The sequence below is a fragment of the Melitaea cinxia genome, chromosome 28 (genome assembly GCF_905220565.1).
Source record: "Melitaea cinxia chromosome 28, ilMelCinx1.1, whole genome shotgun sequence".
NCBI lineage: Eukaryota > Metazoa > Arthropoda > Insecta > Lepidoptera > Nymphalidae > Melitaea > Melitaea cinxia.
In genome coordinates this window covers 7,585,104-7,601,483 of record NC_059421.1, presented here as the reverse complement: position 1 = coordinate 7,601,483, position 16,380 = coordinate 7,585,104, and the positions used below count along the sequence as shown (strand labels likewise).

Sequence of the window (16,380 nt, the reverse complement as noted above, 5' to 3'; positions counted from 1 at the left end):
ATGAACGTACTGTCATCAACCTTTGACACATTGACAGTTTGATTTCGTAAATATTTGCGTGATTTTAGCCGATTTCGACTCGACTATTTTATCTTTAAAAAGTGACCTAAAATATAAACCAACTATTAAAAAACCTTATATAATGTTAAAAGGTGAAAGGCGATACCGTTATCAATATTGACCTCCAAAACTTCAGAAGTGTATATAATTGACTCATTGTCTAAAATATCTAACTTTTATCACCTATCTACCCTACAATTATATTTCCTTTTCCTTGATTGATTAATAAGTTCGATAACGGATTTATAATTTTATTAATAACACCGTTTATTTGAAGAAATATGGATGTTCTAGCTTATACTAATCCCTTTAAAGTTCTTCGCGATTTCGTTCGTCATCCAATAGCGGCTTTTGTGAATGATCAGTACACGGGATATAAGAAGAAGACTAATGATAGTATTACGAGTGTAAAAGAGATTTTATATAGATTAGCAGTACTTTCAGTGTTTCTGTCGGCAATTTTGTGGATATCAATTTTCCTGTATGTTGTGTTCTACTACACTTATATGCCGAATGTGACGCACGTTCGACCAGTACATTTGCAGTTCAAGTGAGTTTTATAAACAATATCATATATTACATCTGAACTTAAAAATGTCAACTCTTTCTCTTTCTAATATTTATAACGCTATCACTGGTCTTTACCTACATCGGAAAGCAATTAGGTACAGAATAGAAGTTTTTCCTATGATTCTAATGAATCTGAAATAACGTGATTCTGAGTTTACTGAGTGGCCTAGTTTATTATTCGTTTCTATTTTTAAAAATATTCTCTATTTAGCAAAATGTGAAAGTTTAGTTTTGAAAATGATCCCCTGTCATTACTGCAAAATATTGTACCACATCATTTCAGAAGATCAAGAGTTCATCTTTTATATAAAATTCTAGTGTCACAATGTTAGTTACAATACTCTCTAAACGGTCTGACAGATTTTTATGAAATTTTATGTGCATATTGGGTAGGTCTGAGAATCGGCCAACATCTATTTTTCATACCCCTAAAATACAAGGGTAACTGTAACGGATTAGTTTTTAATTGTATTTTTAATTTGTTATGTACAGCTGTAAGTTTTTCTGAATAAATAAAATAAATAAATAAAACAATGTTTGCGGGGTCAGTTAGTAATTTTATAATAATTCAGTAGTTAAAACGATGAGTAAAAGTATTTTACTTCATAAAATATTATTTTCATTGATTTTCAGATCATGTGACGAAAACTTAGGTGTATGTTCGTTCCCATCAGCGCATGTTCAGCTAACAAGACGGAGTCACATGCTAATGTCTTCACAAGCATATCGCATTAAACTTCTTCTTGAAGTGCCAGAGTCTCAGATTAATAAGGACTTAGGTATATGATTTAAACTTTATTGAAAAAAAAGCTGACAATCAACTGTTCCTTAAATATATTTTCATTTACAGTTTTTAAAAACTGCTTGTTAGATCTTGATCGAATTTAAATGGGACTACATGAACAACCTCTAAAAAGTTATGAGATAATATACACATAAAAAGTGACAGTTATTGTATGCACTTCCTCCTTTTTTAAGTTAGTTACAAACAAATATTTTCGTATTTAGTATTCTAAAAAAAAATTATAGCTACACTATAATTTTTTCCTATATCATTTTCATTCAAAAATTTTTGTAGGTATGTTCATGGTTTGTGCTCAGATGAGGGCTGCTGGTGGTGTATTAGTATCATCATCTTGTAGATCAACAATGCTAAGACATAGGTATGTATATAATTATAAATAAGATTTTTTATAATACCCTCGACTTCTTCACACAAAGTTATATTAATATTATGTGATCTTCTGATGTAAAACATTTGATAAATATATAATTGTTAAGATTATATAGATTTTTTTCTATGAAAAAAGAATGAAGGTTCTGGCACGCGTGGCATTCATGACATATAAAAAATAAATTAGAGTTTTTAAAATGCTTCTTAATGATCATTACGATCACTTTAGTGTTTACTAATTTAGAGTACAAGCGACTTGGGGAGTTGAATAGATACTGCTGATAAAATATGACGACAACAAGTCCCATGTTTCTAGTGTAGATAGAGGCTTAATCTTGAAGGTATACACTTTGAAAATATGAAATTAAAAAAATCGATTTTTTTTATTTATAGACTAGAATACATTTTAAAGTTTTAAAAATAAATTATAACAATTGTGACATTGCATGGTGTAATAAAGGCATTCTTTTCAGATCAAGACTGCATCAAATAATGCGAACATTAGCTTACGCTCCTCTATTGGTAGCAGGTATACATGAAGAGAAACAGTTAATACAAGTGGAACTTTTCACTGACTTTCAAGATGATCCAGTAAGTTTTTTTAGTCTAGTTATAGTTGTAGTCAACTGAAATCATATTTTCTTCTATGTTGTCATTCATTCAATTAATGTTCGGATAATGGGTCGGTATAAAAATTTAAATTATTTTATTATCCTTGTTTTTTTTTTAAATTATAAATAAATATCTTTCATATACATATGATTATGGTAATCTGTTCCTGAGATACGTAACTTAATGCTTGTTTTTTTTTTTACATTTTTGTTCATGTTTATTGGTTCTCTTCATCGCAATTTAAAATATGAATAAAAATTTAAATTATTGATTTTAACTGCCTTATGAGAATCGTTAGTCTTTGTAGATAATATGATCCAGTCAAGGGGATTATTATCTAATTTCCAAAAATCGCATATTATGTAGATTCCACGTTTATTGTTTTTTTTTTTTTTTTTTTTTTTTGTGGTATATTAAATATTACTATATTTGTAATATTACTATATTTCGTCAATGTTTTAATCGTCACGATTATAGGGAGACTGACGTAGCTCATCTGGCACTATTGAAAGCCATTTCAACCTGAAGAAGAAGAAGAAGACTGACGTACGGTGTTTGTAGATGGCGATAGATCAGAAAAATCTGTCTACCTTCTTTCTTCTTCGTTTTGGACGACTAGTTTAGTCACACGGACGCACTTGTTCGCCACGACAAACTACACTAACAGTGTCTTACTTGGGCTTTGAGCACCAATATCGTAACCCACCCTCACATAAGCTATTTATTTTATTTATTTGGGAAACAAACAATATAAACATCACATACAATTAAATTTCTTACAAAACACATTTATCAATAAAGTTTCCACTAACAATAAATTAATATAAATTAATAATTAATAATAATTAAATAATTAATAATAATTAAATAATTAATAATAATTAAATAATTTATAATTAATTACCAAAATAGAAAGTGAATTAAACAATAAAAAGAGAAAAAAATCAGTTAGATATAAAAATTATGTGATTTCAAAAAAATACGAATTAAAAATAGTGTTATCAAGTATTCAATAGTCGCCCGACGGTTATGACGTAGTTCATATTAATTGTTATGATATAGATTAGTACATACATGTAATAATGTCTTAAATCAACATTTAATATTCTTATTTATAATTACATTCGACGGAAAAACTTTTGGTCACTGTAACCTAGCTAGACATTTTTGGTGTTTTTATAGGTGAACGAAGTGAAACGTATCCACATATTCTAACAAACACATACGCACACACCTACGCACACACATACACACACAAACACACACACACACAAACATTTCGTACTTACACAAAACACACGTTTCTAAATTCCACATCATTGCATCCCTTTTTATTATCTTTGTTTTATCATAGTTAGGTATTTTATAGTTGTTTGATCTTTATTATTCCTGGTTTCATTGTGTTTATATTTATTTTTTGTAACATTTGGTCATCTTTGTGATACGACGCTTTGTGAGGAGGGTGTTAATGACTGCGACACAGTTTTATACTAATGTAGTTATTATCGTTACAAATAGTTTTTGTTATGTACCAAATATTTGAAATAAATAAATCAATAATTAGCTCTGATTTGACTCATCGGTAAAATTGTATAAAAAGGGTAGATAATCATTTTAAGCATTCATTATTATTTAAAAATATAGAGAAATTGTGATAATCGCCTTGGCTATTTAATTTACAAACCCACTAGTGCTTTACAATACATATATCAAAAGATAAATAAATATAATTCATTCATATATTTAGCCATTCGTGTGTCTTTCTAATAAGCGCAAAAAGAATGATTCAAACATTATTTTTATTTATTTATTTATTTATTTACACTTTCGCACACTAATACAAGGTTTTAACAGCATAACAAATAAAATATAAAAATAAAATTTGCATCAGCTGCAACAGGCGGCCTTATCGCTAATACAGCGATCTCTTCCAGGCAACCTTTGGGCAGAGGACTAAATAAGAAGTGTGGGATGGGGCGCAAAAATGTTATGTAACATACATATGTACATAGTCACAAACGTACATGTACACCAAATACATTTACTTACATATACATACATTCAGATATATACATATACATATATACATACATACACATACATATACATACACATACACATACATACACAAATACATATATATCAATAATAATAAAAAAAAAAACCTGATAAATTTTAAATGACAGACAAAACATCATAGCATAAAGTACTCATTGAAATAAAATTGCTTGACATACATTAAGACGATAAATACATTTCTTTTGTGAGTTTTTTAAATGTCTCTAATGTTTGAGCATTCTTTATAGACAGTGGCAATGAGTTCCAAAGACGACAAGCTTCTACAGTAAAAGATGTAGAATAAAAGGATGTAGAATGTGCAGGGATCTTCAATATCCGGCTTTCTTTCGAACGGAGAGGCCGTTCGTGAGAATTACTGAGAAACTCAAATCGATTTTTTAAATAGTGCGGAGCAGAAGGATTGAAGAGGATAGTATAAAGAAGGGTCAATATGTGAGTATTCCTTCGAAGTCGTATAGGAAGCCACTTGAGTTTTTTTCGAAATTCAGAAACGTGGTCATATTTGCGAAGTCCAAATATAAATCGAATACAGAGGTTTTGTAGGCGCTCAAGTTTATTTACTTGTTCCTCGTTTAGATTAATAAAGCACGTATTGGCGTAATCAAGAATGGGAAGCAGAAGGGATTGCGCTATCTTTATTTTAGTGGAAATAGGGAGAAAGTTACGTAGCCTTTTTAGCAATTTCATCGAGGCAAACAATTTCCTACTTACTTCATTAACATGAGGAATCCAAGAAAGATATTTATCAAAAGTAACTCCCAAATTTTTAACCTTATCACTTATCGGTAAACAAACCCCATCAATTATTAATGGCGGTAATTGCGTCCAGTTGATACGGGAAATCAACTTCTGACTGCCGACGACAATAACCTGCGTTTTTATAGGATTAACCCTTAAACCATAAGACTTACTCCATCGTTGAATAGATGTAAGATCTTTATTCAACAAATTTATACATTGCGAGATTTCACTGAGATGAGATTGTGAGTAGATTTGAAGATCATCTGCGTACAAATGACAGAGAGAAGAGATGTGATTAGTGACAGATGAAATAAAAATCGAAAATAATAGAGGAGACAACACGCCACCTTGCGGCACGCCAGCTTTACTCATACACCAGTTGGAAGAATGACCATCAATGTGTATGCGCTGCCGACGATTGTGCAAGTAATTATGAAACCAGTCAATCACTTCAGGAGATATGTTAAGAGAACTAAGTGTGGCTAGTAGTAAATCAAAATCAACAGCATTAAAAGCATTACTGAAATCAAGTAAAATTAATACTGTGACGAGTTGATTGTCCATACCTAATCTGATGTCATCTGTAATTTTAACTAAAGCAGTAGTCGTACTATGACCATGCCGAAAACCAGATTGCATAGGATTGAAGAGGTTGTGTTGAAGAAGAAAAGGAGTCATTTGTTTGTAAATAAGTCGCTCAAGTACTTTTGAAAGGAAGGGAAGAATAGCTATAGGACGATAGTCAGAATAATTAGAGGGATTCAGCTTTTTTGGTAGAGGGATAATTTGAGCATCTTTCCACACAGATGGAAAGGTGCAGGATTGGATAGAAAAGTTAAAGATTGATGTAATAATAGGAGCTACAACATCAATAATCGGCATGATCATTTTACGGCTTATGCTGTCAGCGCCAACAGAATTAGAGCTAATTTCTAAAATATTCCTCTTAACATCACGTACAGTGAACTGACTGAAAGTAAATGAGGGGAAAGTTGGAGTGGATGTAGCTGAAATTTGTGAAAGTGTATTTAATTTGATCGATCCATCAATAGAATCAGAAGTTAAGAAGTGCTGATTAAGCTGATTGAAGTCTAATTGCAGCGATATTGTATTGCAGCGATTTCTTATTTTTTTATATTTTTCTAAATTTTTTTCGTTAGGGTTTGCCCGATATTTAGCCTTCGCAATGTTTCTTCTATGTTGAATAGCTCTGATGTCATCGGTTAGCCAGGGTGCGGGTAGATGTTTGATGCGAACTGGGCGAATGGGAGCGTGGATGTTATAAAGATTAGTTAAAAGAGAGTTAAACGTAGTAACACGCTCATCAATTGTATCGGCAGTGAGAACCACCGACCAGTCGATTTTAACGGCATCTTCATGCAAGCGATCATGGTCGATTCCATCAAAATTACGCAGCATAAGGATCCTAGATTTTGGTTTTGGTGGTCGTAGTCTATACGATAAGTAGATAAGGTCATGGTAGGAAAAGGCAAGAGCATTACACTGACTATATTTTTCAACAAGGTCAGTGGAGGAGACAATAATTAAATCGAGAAGAGAGGGGTTACGATTTGGGAGACAGTGCGTGGCCGAAAGAGGTAATATATTTAAATTAGATGAAGTAATGAGAGAGTTGAGTTTTACAGATTTATAGTCATTTTTTAGTAAACACGTGTTAAAATCACCCATGAGGATGGTGTGATCGTATTGAGGAGAGAATTTTTCAAGAAGACTTTCTAGTTGTGAAAAGTAGTCAATAGAAACAGAAGGATTATAAAACACACATAGGACAACCTTAGAGTGAGAAAAAGTAAGCTCTAAGAAAAGATGTTCTGCACTAGGACCGGATAAGGATAGTGATGTACTGATAATGTTAAAAGATATGTGGGAACGTAAATATATGGCAACACCTCCACCAGGCCTATTAATGCGATCATTTCTAATTAATTGAAAACCAGGTAAGGAATATGAAGTTGAGGGTAAACACGGTTTAAGCCACGTCTCGGATACAAGAATAGCGTGAAGATTTTTGTTACTAAATGAGGTTAAGAGGTCAGAGTAATGAGCAGGAATACTCTGTGCATTAATGTGGACAATGTTAAAATTTCTAGGAAGAGATGAAAAATGAGAGTTGAGCGATTCATTAAGGGAAGGGATACTCTGGAAACTATCGTCGGTACTTGCTTCAGACGATAAGGACGAGAGAGAGAGAAAAGCGTCATTACTATCGATGCTTGTCATTGCGAAATCCATCAAGAAAAATGTATATAAACTATAAGTAGTATAAATATAAGATATAATAAATAAATATATAATAATAATTATAAAAACAGTAATATAAAAATGTAATATATATTAATAAATTATAGTTTACTTATATACAGATACAACAAATATATAATCAATCAAAATAACTACCTTATATTCAAGTCTTGCCCAATTATAAAATGAAAAAAAAAAATACAAAACTAGCATCTACTTACAAAACATCCAAAAATGTAAAGTATAGAACTATGCAAAAAATATATATATATACAAGAAAGAAAAAAAAAAAAAAGAAATAGAAATCTGAATTACAAACTTTAAGTTTTTATACGAATTTAACTTAATTATTAAAATTCTAACAGACATATAATACCTAATAATATTAGAACGAAGTAATTTTAAAACAATAAAACTTAACAAGACTAATGTTGACTAAACCTTCCTTTTGTTTGTATCTATTTATATATATCCTATTCTTATGTTGCTATGTTAGAAACATTTTTAAAACAAAACACTATGATACAACATTTACGATATGCCATAGACAAAATAGACACTTTAGAATCCAGATCAATACTTTACAACAGATGTCATTTTAAATCACGTTGACAATTGTGAATGTAAATGTAAACAAAACAAATATCTATTTTAAACACCACTTTAACAGTATAATAGTATACTAAAACCTAATAGTAATTTATAAAATTATATGATTTATGTATATTATATACATAATCATATCCAAAAGACAAACGTGAATTATAAATACCTATTTTAAACACTACTTTAACAATTTAATACTATACTAAAACCTAATGGTAATTTATGAAATTATATGATTTATGTATACTATATACACAATTATATCTAAAAGACAAACGTGACAAGTACTACCAAATAAAAAAAAAAAAACAAACAAAATTATTATGTAAATAAACTTACTATTATGAGATGTCTCATAAGATAAACAAAGTAAGTATTATTAGAGTTATTTCTTAGCAATTCTCTTCGTTCGTGTAGAAGTAGTCCTGTCCACGCATTTTGAGGTTGTTTCACCTATGTCTTGTATTTTTGAAGGTGAGTTGCTAATGGAATCGAGATCCGAAGGATTTTCTACCTGGTGTCGTGAGTGATCCGTAGCCATCACATAAATTCGGCCCTCCTTAGTCCAACACTTTCCGACGCCAAAACGTTGTCGTGCTGCAAGAAATAAGTCATGCCGTGTCTTTGTGAGAAATTCTGATTGCGTAACACCAGTGCCTTTCAACTTAGTTTTAGCAAACCAAACTCTGTCTCGGACGCCGGCATCAGAGAACTTCACGACAATCGGCCTGTTCTTATTGGCTGAGGGTTTGCCAAGTCTGTGTGAAAATTTGATACTTGAAGTAGCAAAATTAGGCAAGTCCAAATGTGCCGCTATTATAGAGGTGACACGAGCATTGGTGTCTTCAGATTTTTCTTCCTCAATCCCATGCAAAAGTAACATTTTTCTTCTCCTCTTCATTTCCAGGTTATCCATATCTCTCGCTAGAAATTCTACCTGGCGTTGAAGGGTAGATAATGCCACCAAGACAAAGTTTTTAAAAATTTTGAATTCTGCAGATAGGGAGGCAGTTGTGGATGGTGATGAAGATCGATTTAACTCCTGTTGGAACTCACTCATGCTAGCTTTAAACATGTTAGCCATGGTAGACAAAGTATCCTTAACTGACTCCATTATGTTGAGAAGTACGATAAGTAGATGACTAGTGAGAAATTAAAGGAATCTATCCAGCTGGTAGGCACTACAAACTAGCAAAGCATAAATATTGTTCAATTATATACTTAAAATAAAATATTTAACTAAATAAAATACCGAGAGCAAAATTTTACGTTGTCAGTTATTTCACGCCTACCCACCAAAAAATTTTTAATAAGATTTTTAATAAGATTTCCACTAATATTAATGTCTAATCACCGAATTCCACATACTCTGTTTCCTGAATCCGTGTTCCCTATTGAATTCCGCCATTTTTGACTTCAATTGCCTCCTTTACTAATCGAGGGATCTTAGCTCGGATGATAAAGCCTGTGGCTTATGTATGCACTTTTCGTCACCAGTGATCAATCTCTTCAAAATGGTTCGATATGACTACGTTTTAAGAGAGAATCGCAAATGAGTACACGATCCATTAGGTTTTCAGTGAGTTCTTGTGGTACCCAAGAAAGAAAGTGTTTTTTTTTGTATATATATTACTAGGTCGGCAAACAAGCTTACGGCTCACCTGATGGTAAGAGATTACCGTAGCTTATAGACGCCTGCAACACCAGAAGCATCGCAAGCGCGTTGCCGACCCAATCCCCCCCCCCCAGGAACTCTGGTCACCTTACTCACCAACAGGACCACAATACTGCTTGAAAACAGTATTATTTTGCTGTGATCTTCTATAAGGTCGAGGTACTACCCCAGTCGGGCTGCTCCATATTTTGAGCAGAAAATTCCTGCTGTGCCCTACCTCAGTTAAGTGTGCATTATTTCGGAATAAAAATATAGTATGTCATTTTCTGGTCTTCCAACTACCATTGCAAAAAGACTTATTTAACCTTTCGTCCTGTAATAAACATTTTTTTTTAAATAAAAACACACGCACATCAGCCTATCGCAGTCCAATGCTGGACATAGGCCTCCACAAGTTCGCGCCAAAAATGGCGTGAACTCATGTGTGTTGCATTACATAGTCACCACGCCGTTTAGGCGGGTTGGTGACCGAAAAAATTTGAAATAAAAAGTAGCCTTGTATCTTAATCAGACAGTATCTTAGTGCTAAATTACGTCCAGATCCGGACAGCAGTACCGACGTGACTGCATAACAAACATCCATCCAACCAATCTCTTGAGATTTATTCTATTTATTACAGAATCGTCCAGTAACCGACGCCTACGTCGAGTTACAGTCGCGTTTCCTACAAGTGTTCTCGTGCGAGCTTCAGATCGAAGCCCACTTCACTGGCTTGAGATACGTCATGTACTACTGGCCTAAGATCTCCGCGCTAATTGGTGAGACTATTTAGTAAGCAGGCGCACCATTCATTGATTTTATTTATCATATAAAAAAAATCGGTACATGTTTGTTTATACCATTATGGTAGATACTAATTTTCTGAGATTTCATTTTGCTCCAGTAAAGAATTATTGATACGATTGTGATGGGATTTTAAATATCAACACCATATAAATGGTTTTTTTTTAAGTGAAGCTTCTTTAGGCGCATGAGGGTAATTTTTTTACGGTTGAAACGGCAACGTTTTTGTCGATGGCGCTGGAACAAAAATCTAAAGATTATTTTTATATAAATATAAACGAGACTTACGCCGAGTTGCACGAAAATAAATTATAAGTAGTGATTAAACTAATTTAATCGCAAGAATTGTATGAAATTCTTGTGATTAAATTAGTTTAATCTCTACTTAAATTTTAATTTCTTTTCGTGCAACTCGGCGTTAAAAATTAGTTTGCCAATGAAGTTTCACTTCTGACATGTGTACGCACGCACTTTGTTTCATTTATAATTAACACCCATGGGTTCTTAATGCCCATGCCTTTTGTTAAACATGCATTATAATACCACGGGCGATTTATAATTAATGCTTAGAAATACATAATTGGTTAAAAACATAAAATTTTTATGCTTTTAAAGGTGCTTGCAATAAAATTAACAAAAAACTCACCTTAATTTTATTACATTCAGTTTCAATTAACCAAATTTCTTCATGTCGTGATGTACCTTTATTTTATTAATTAAGGAAAACAGTTTTTTAAATTCTTTCAACGCTGGCAGTGTTTAAAAAAGTGAAAAATGACATCATAAGCATTCATAAAGTCCATGGATTATTAGTAGTTTATGTCATATATAGTGTATAGTTAATGTTTAAATAATTATTTTTTTATCTTTGCGACTTCACAGTTAAGCAGACAACTGCTTATTTTTAAATTTGACCTATAGTTTTTAGTAATACCATACTTATTCAATTAACGAAATTGAATCATAGTTAAAATTTGAGGGGAAGTTAGCTTTAAAGAGTGCAGCTTTATTTAACATATGGGCTTAATAACTATAATTTTTAAAATTTCAAAGTTTTATTAAAATTACTGAGAATAAATGAAAATTCTTATTATCTTGCTTAAATATAATTTAATGATACAGGACATATTGTTTTCTGTTTTCCAGGTATTTCGTCTAACTTATTCTTCGTATCATTACTATTCATACTGAGCTGGTACCACTTACAAGACGGTCTCCCTGACTTTGTAAAGGTATAATTTTTTATATAAACTCTAGCTGACCTGGCAAACTTCGTATAGCCATATATATATATATTTTTTTTAATTTTTCAATAAAAATTTCGCGTGCATTAATCGCAATAAAATATAGCCTATATTTTATGTTGGACAACGTTACATGTCTATGGAAAATTTCATTAAAATCGGTCTAGTAGTGTCGGAAATTAGCAGGAACAAACATCGTGACACGAGAATTTTATATAATTAGATACTTTAAATACTATAATTAGTTTTTAATGTAATTATAAAGACAATATGTATTTATGTTCGGTTTCATTTTATTTTTATGGTTATTATTGGTGGTCTCATCATATATACGTTTAAAATCAACCTTAAAATTTGTTACGGAATGATCAACATCCCATTATTACATATTTTACTTTAATTTATTTAAATACAAAAGAATCTTAACTAAAAACATTAGCATTTAATGGTGTGACAAAAATCATTGTTGACTTATTTATATGTATATCCATAATTTATATTGTAAATATTATTACATATTATAAGCCATACATTTGGATAAAATTGCGCATCGAGTCTGACCATGACCTGACAAATGTAACCGTTTGCCTGTGCCAGGCCTTATTGGATTGAATTTTCACGTTGGCTCATATTTTCAAAATTTAAAATTATCATGGCATTTAAAGCAAGCCATACTCTCTAAAACTGACCATAAATCATAATCCATCCACTCCATCCTCCTAATATAATTTGAAATTAATTTTTAAATTTAATTTCTGACTTTTACTAAATTATAAAATAATTTTCAGAACAAACTGGGAATAGAGAAAAAGAAAGAAAAAGAAAACGACGACAAGAAATTATATGGAAAGATGAAGTTGGAACGAGAAGGTATGTATTATTTATCTTTGAGATTTCTCAATCAAGCAGACAACTGCTTTAAATACAAATTTGTAATAACTACTGACTCTCTGATACTCATGCGCTGGCGACATTTGTATTGCCCATATAGATTTTCGCTGTGGTCTGGTTGTTTGTGCTTGTGTGTTGTTGTTACTGTGATGTAGCGACATCTATCTCGTGACATACAGAAACTAGAGAAAAGTGACGTATCCTACATCGCGCTATCAGAGTTATCAGAGTGATTGAGTATATATACAAAAACCCTACAACGACCGTTGTAGGGTTTTTGTAGCCCGCCAGGCACAACACCAGTCTGGTCGGAGGATCCTCCCTAAAGATGGCGGACGAGGAACTCAACACCATGTTCCTCACACCAGCCCCAAACTGGTGACCCCGACGTGATTCTTCACACACCCCCAAATGTGTTTTCAGACACGAGAAACTCCAAATGGGAGCTCGTTGAGTATGGGTCGTTTATGTACTGTTTCTTTTGATTTATTTTTGTTCTTGGTGTTATAATTGTTTGCAAACGAAAAAAAAGATTACATCGATAATTAATAAAACGTAGGTAGTTGAAAGAATAGTCAATTATATAAATATTATTAGGGATAACTCAAAAACTTCTCGACAAACAAACCAGCTTTTAATTAAAAGGAGATTCATTAAAATTGGTACAGCCAGTAAAAGGTTAAAAACAGATAAAATACAATTTCGTTTCTCCTCTTTCCTCCTTCTTTTAGGCAGCATATTATTTGCTTTTGACTTCTAACTTACTGCACAAATGCAAGTTTTATGACTGAAAACTTATCATTGCGGAAAAAATTGCCTGTAATACATGAAAATCTTTCAACTGTTGGATTAATTTTCAAAATCGATGGGGTAGGTAGTTCCAGAAATTATATATAATATATAATCTTAATGTTTTTCAGACTCTTTTCCGTTCATCGAAGAAGAAACGCTTCTAGAAGAGTTCCAGAAATTAGAAGAACAGAAAGAGAAAAAGAAATCGTAAGCAACGTTTTGGTTTTTTAACATGTAGTTTTTTTTTATTATGCAAAAACGTTTTATTGATGTATCTTTATGTTTTTTATATTTATTTAAATTAAAAAAAAGTAAGTGCAAATTGTTACGTTATTAATTAAACGAATAATTTAAAAGGAATTAAATGGGGTTTTCAATGCCATTATTTTATACGGCAAACCGAATTAATGTTATAAAAAAACCTAAAAGGCGCTGTAAATGACAATATTTTATATAAAATTTACAAGATATACAGCATAATCATCCGACTTAACATTAACAAATCATCATTATACAAACAATCATCATATCATTATTGATTACATATGACAAATAAACAAGTACACAAAGAAATCTAAGAAATGGCGTAGGTAATTTAGAGGCAATGTAAGATTCTGACAGATATTTTAAACAATATATTTTTTAGTCGGGCTTCAAAATAACATTTTTTAATAAAACAAAAAAGTATATAACGTTTAAAGCTATTATGGTGTTAAAAAAAATATGGCGGATTATTCAAAACAATTCAAACAGTTTTCAATTTTATTTCTTTTTCTAGTGTATCTCCAGAAGATGGTGAATAAAATGAAAATGGATATTTATATGGAATTAATAGATATAAGACTGATAATGTAAATAGGACATACATTTATAAAATGTGATTATTTTTTTACAGGGTTGTGTTTATTATTTAACAGGGAATAGACTATGCTGCTTACGTATGTCATGTTTTATCTGTTGTACAATTTTATTTATTGATATAAAAAAAAACAACACAAATGGAGCGAAAATAGTTTTTAATCGTTTAGAAAAACTGACTGCATGTTTCTAGCATGTTCTAAGAAATGCTTTTAATATATTTACTAGTTTGTTAATTTTATATTATATTTGTAATATTTTAAATAATGCTTCACGTAGTAATTTTCTAAGATATAAACTGTAATTGAATTAAATGTAAAATTGAATAATTGTAATATTTTTATACCGCACATCCGCTAGAAAAATGTTGCTATCCATAACAATGTACAGGATCATATGGGAGGATAAGTACCTATATTATTTAGTAAAAGTATATAATATAGTATATTTCATTTAATTTGTGGGATTTTTTGTATTTCTTAATTTATCACACTATTTGCTGACGTTTTAGCTGGAAAATATATCAAATAAACTTACTTATAAGTTAAAAAAAAAAAAAAAAACTATACATTATGGCCCTCTTTAAGAAGGTTTAATATGAACGTAATGCTTATTTACCTAAATAACGAGCACCATAATTATTCGGCTGAGATGCTCTTAAAAGTTTGTAACAGCAAATATATGCCAATAAAAAGAAGACTTTAATACTTTTTTACGATGTCGTGGCTACATTTATTGTTTTGTGCTATCGACTACACTTGCAACTATTTTTATGGATTTTTTTTGTGTGTACAACAGATCAAATTTAATTTATAAGTGAGGAAGAGTAGATATATAGATTATATAGAATTTTGCGACTTATTTTAATATTTCAGCGGATTTGTGATATACCCTAATAATCATATCAAGCTAAAATACTGAACTGTTCGATTTTATTTGTATGTTGTATTGTTGTAAAATTTTAATCATAATGTGGGATAAAATATGTGATTGTTTAGACAGTTCTATTGTTTTATTTGTCAATTTCAATTACGACACAATTCAATCCTTTTTTATTTAAATAAAACTGCATTCAATTTGTCGTTGTAGTTTTTACATTAAAAAAAGAAAATTATTTTATATTTATTATAATATTAGCTGCCCAAACAGACTTCGCTCTGTTAAGTTAATAGTAGAAATTAAATTTAAAAAAAAGTATTAAAACCTTCCGTGGGCCTTAAGGAACATACAAAAAAAAATAGCCGAATTGGCCGAGCGATTCTCGAGTCATGCGCTTAGCAACATTGATTTCTATATACAGATATAAATAAAATTATGTTTCCTCGCAAACGAAAAAAAAAAACCGACTTTAATTACATCGACAAGTAATACAACGTAGATCGACGAAAAAATAGTCAACTACGCATTATCAAAGGTTACTCAAAAAGTAGTTATCAGATCTCGATGAAATTTATATGTGACCACATGATATACATCAGCTTTCGATTAAATTAAAAATTATCAAAATCGGTACACCCAGTAAAAAGTCATTGCGGATTTTCAAGAGTTTCTCTCGATTTCTCTGGGATTCCATCATCAGATCCCGGTTTCCTTATCATGGTACCAAACTAGGGATATCTCCTTTCCAACAAAAAAAAGAGTTATCAAAATCGGTACATCCAGTAGAAAGTTATGCGGTATAATACAACGCAGATCGACGAAAAAAACGTCAAGTAAAAACGCATTATTAGATATAACTCGAAAAGTTATTGTTAGATATCAAATAAATTTAAATGGGACCAAATGACACACACCACCTTTCGATTAAAAGAAAATTTGTCGAAATCACTCCACCCAGTCAAAAGTTCTGATGTAACATATATATAAAAAAAATACAGTCGAATTGAGAACTTCCTCCTTTTTTGGAAGTCGGTTAAAAAACGACTGTGCCTTAGACCACATACTGAAATAAAATTTCTTTAGCTCCTACACTAATATACGAAACGTAACTATCTTTCTTTCTATCTTCACTAACTTATATCTCCCTTTCAAC

At 31.1% G+C, this 16,380-nt stretch overlaps 1 protein-coding gene and 1 long non-coding RNA gene across 2 annotated transcripts; both read left to right on the top strand.

Annotated features, from left to right (window-relative positions):
• The first annotated feature begins 290 nt into the window (after positions 1-290).
• LOC123667547 (seipin) lies at positions 291-15,349 on the top strand. The gene is made up of 9 exons (XM_045601429.1): positions 291-610; positions 1,264-1,409; positions 1,709-1,793; positions 2,278-2,395; positions 10,400-10,538; positions 11,710-11,795; positions 12,596-12,677; positions 13,619-13,697; positions 14,269-15,349. The coding sequence occupies exons 1-9, from the start codon at positions 342-344 to the stop codon at positions 14,291-14,293; spliced, it is 1,029 nt and encodes a 342-aa protein (XP_045457385.1). The 5' UTR covers positions 291-341; the 3' UTR covers positions 14,294-15,349.
• LOC123667549 lies at positions 8,153-9,367 on the top strand. Its single transcript, XR_006745442.1, has 2 exons — positions 8,153-8,473; positions 8,579-9,367. It is a non-coding gene; the product is annotated as an uncharacterized LOC123667549 (long non-coding RNA).
• Positions 15,350-16,380: the final 1,031 nt, after the last annotated feature.

Excerpts from the sequence above, each read along its gene's own strand:
- LOC123667547 (XM_045601429.1), top strand. The coding sequence starts at position 342 with ATGGATGTTCTAGCTTATACTAATCCCTTTAAAGTTCTTCGCGATTTC. Across the intron at positions 12,678-13,618 it reads GATGAAGTTGGAACGAGAAG|ACTCTTTTCCGTTCATCGAA; the intron begins GTATGTATTATT and ends AATGTTTTTCAG. Across the intron at positions 13,698-14,268 it reads CAGAAAGAGAAAAAGAAATC|TGTATCTCCAGAAGATGGTG; the intron begins GTAAGCAACGTT and ends TTCTTTTTCTAG.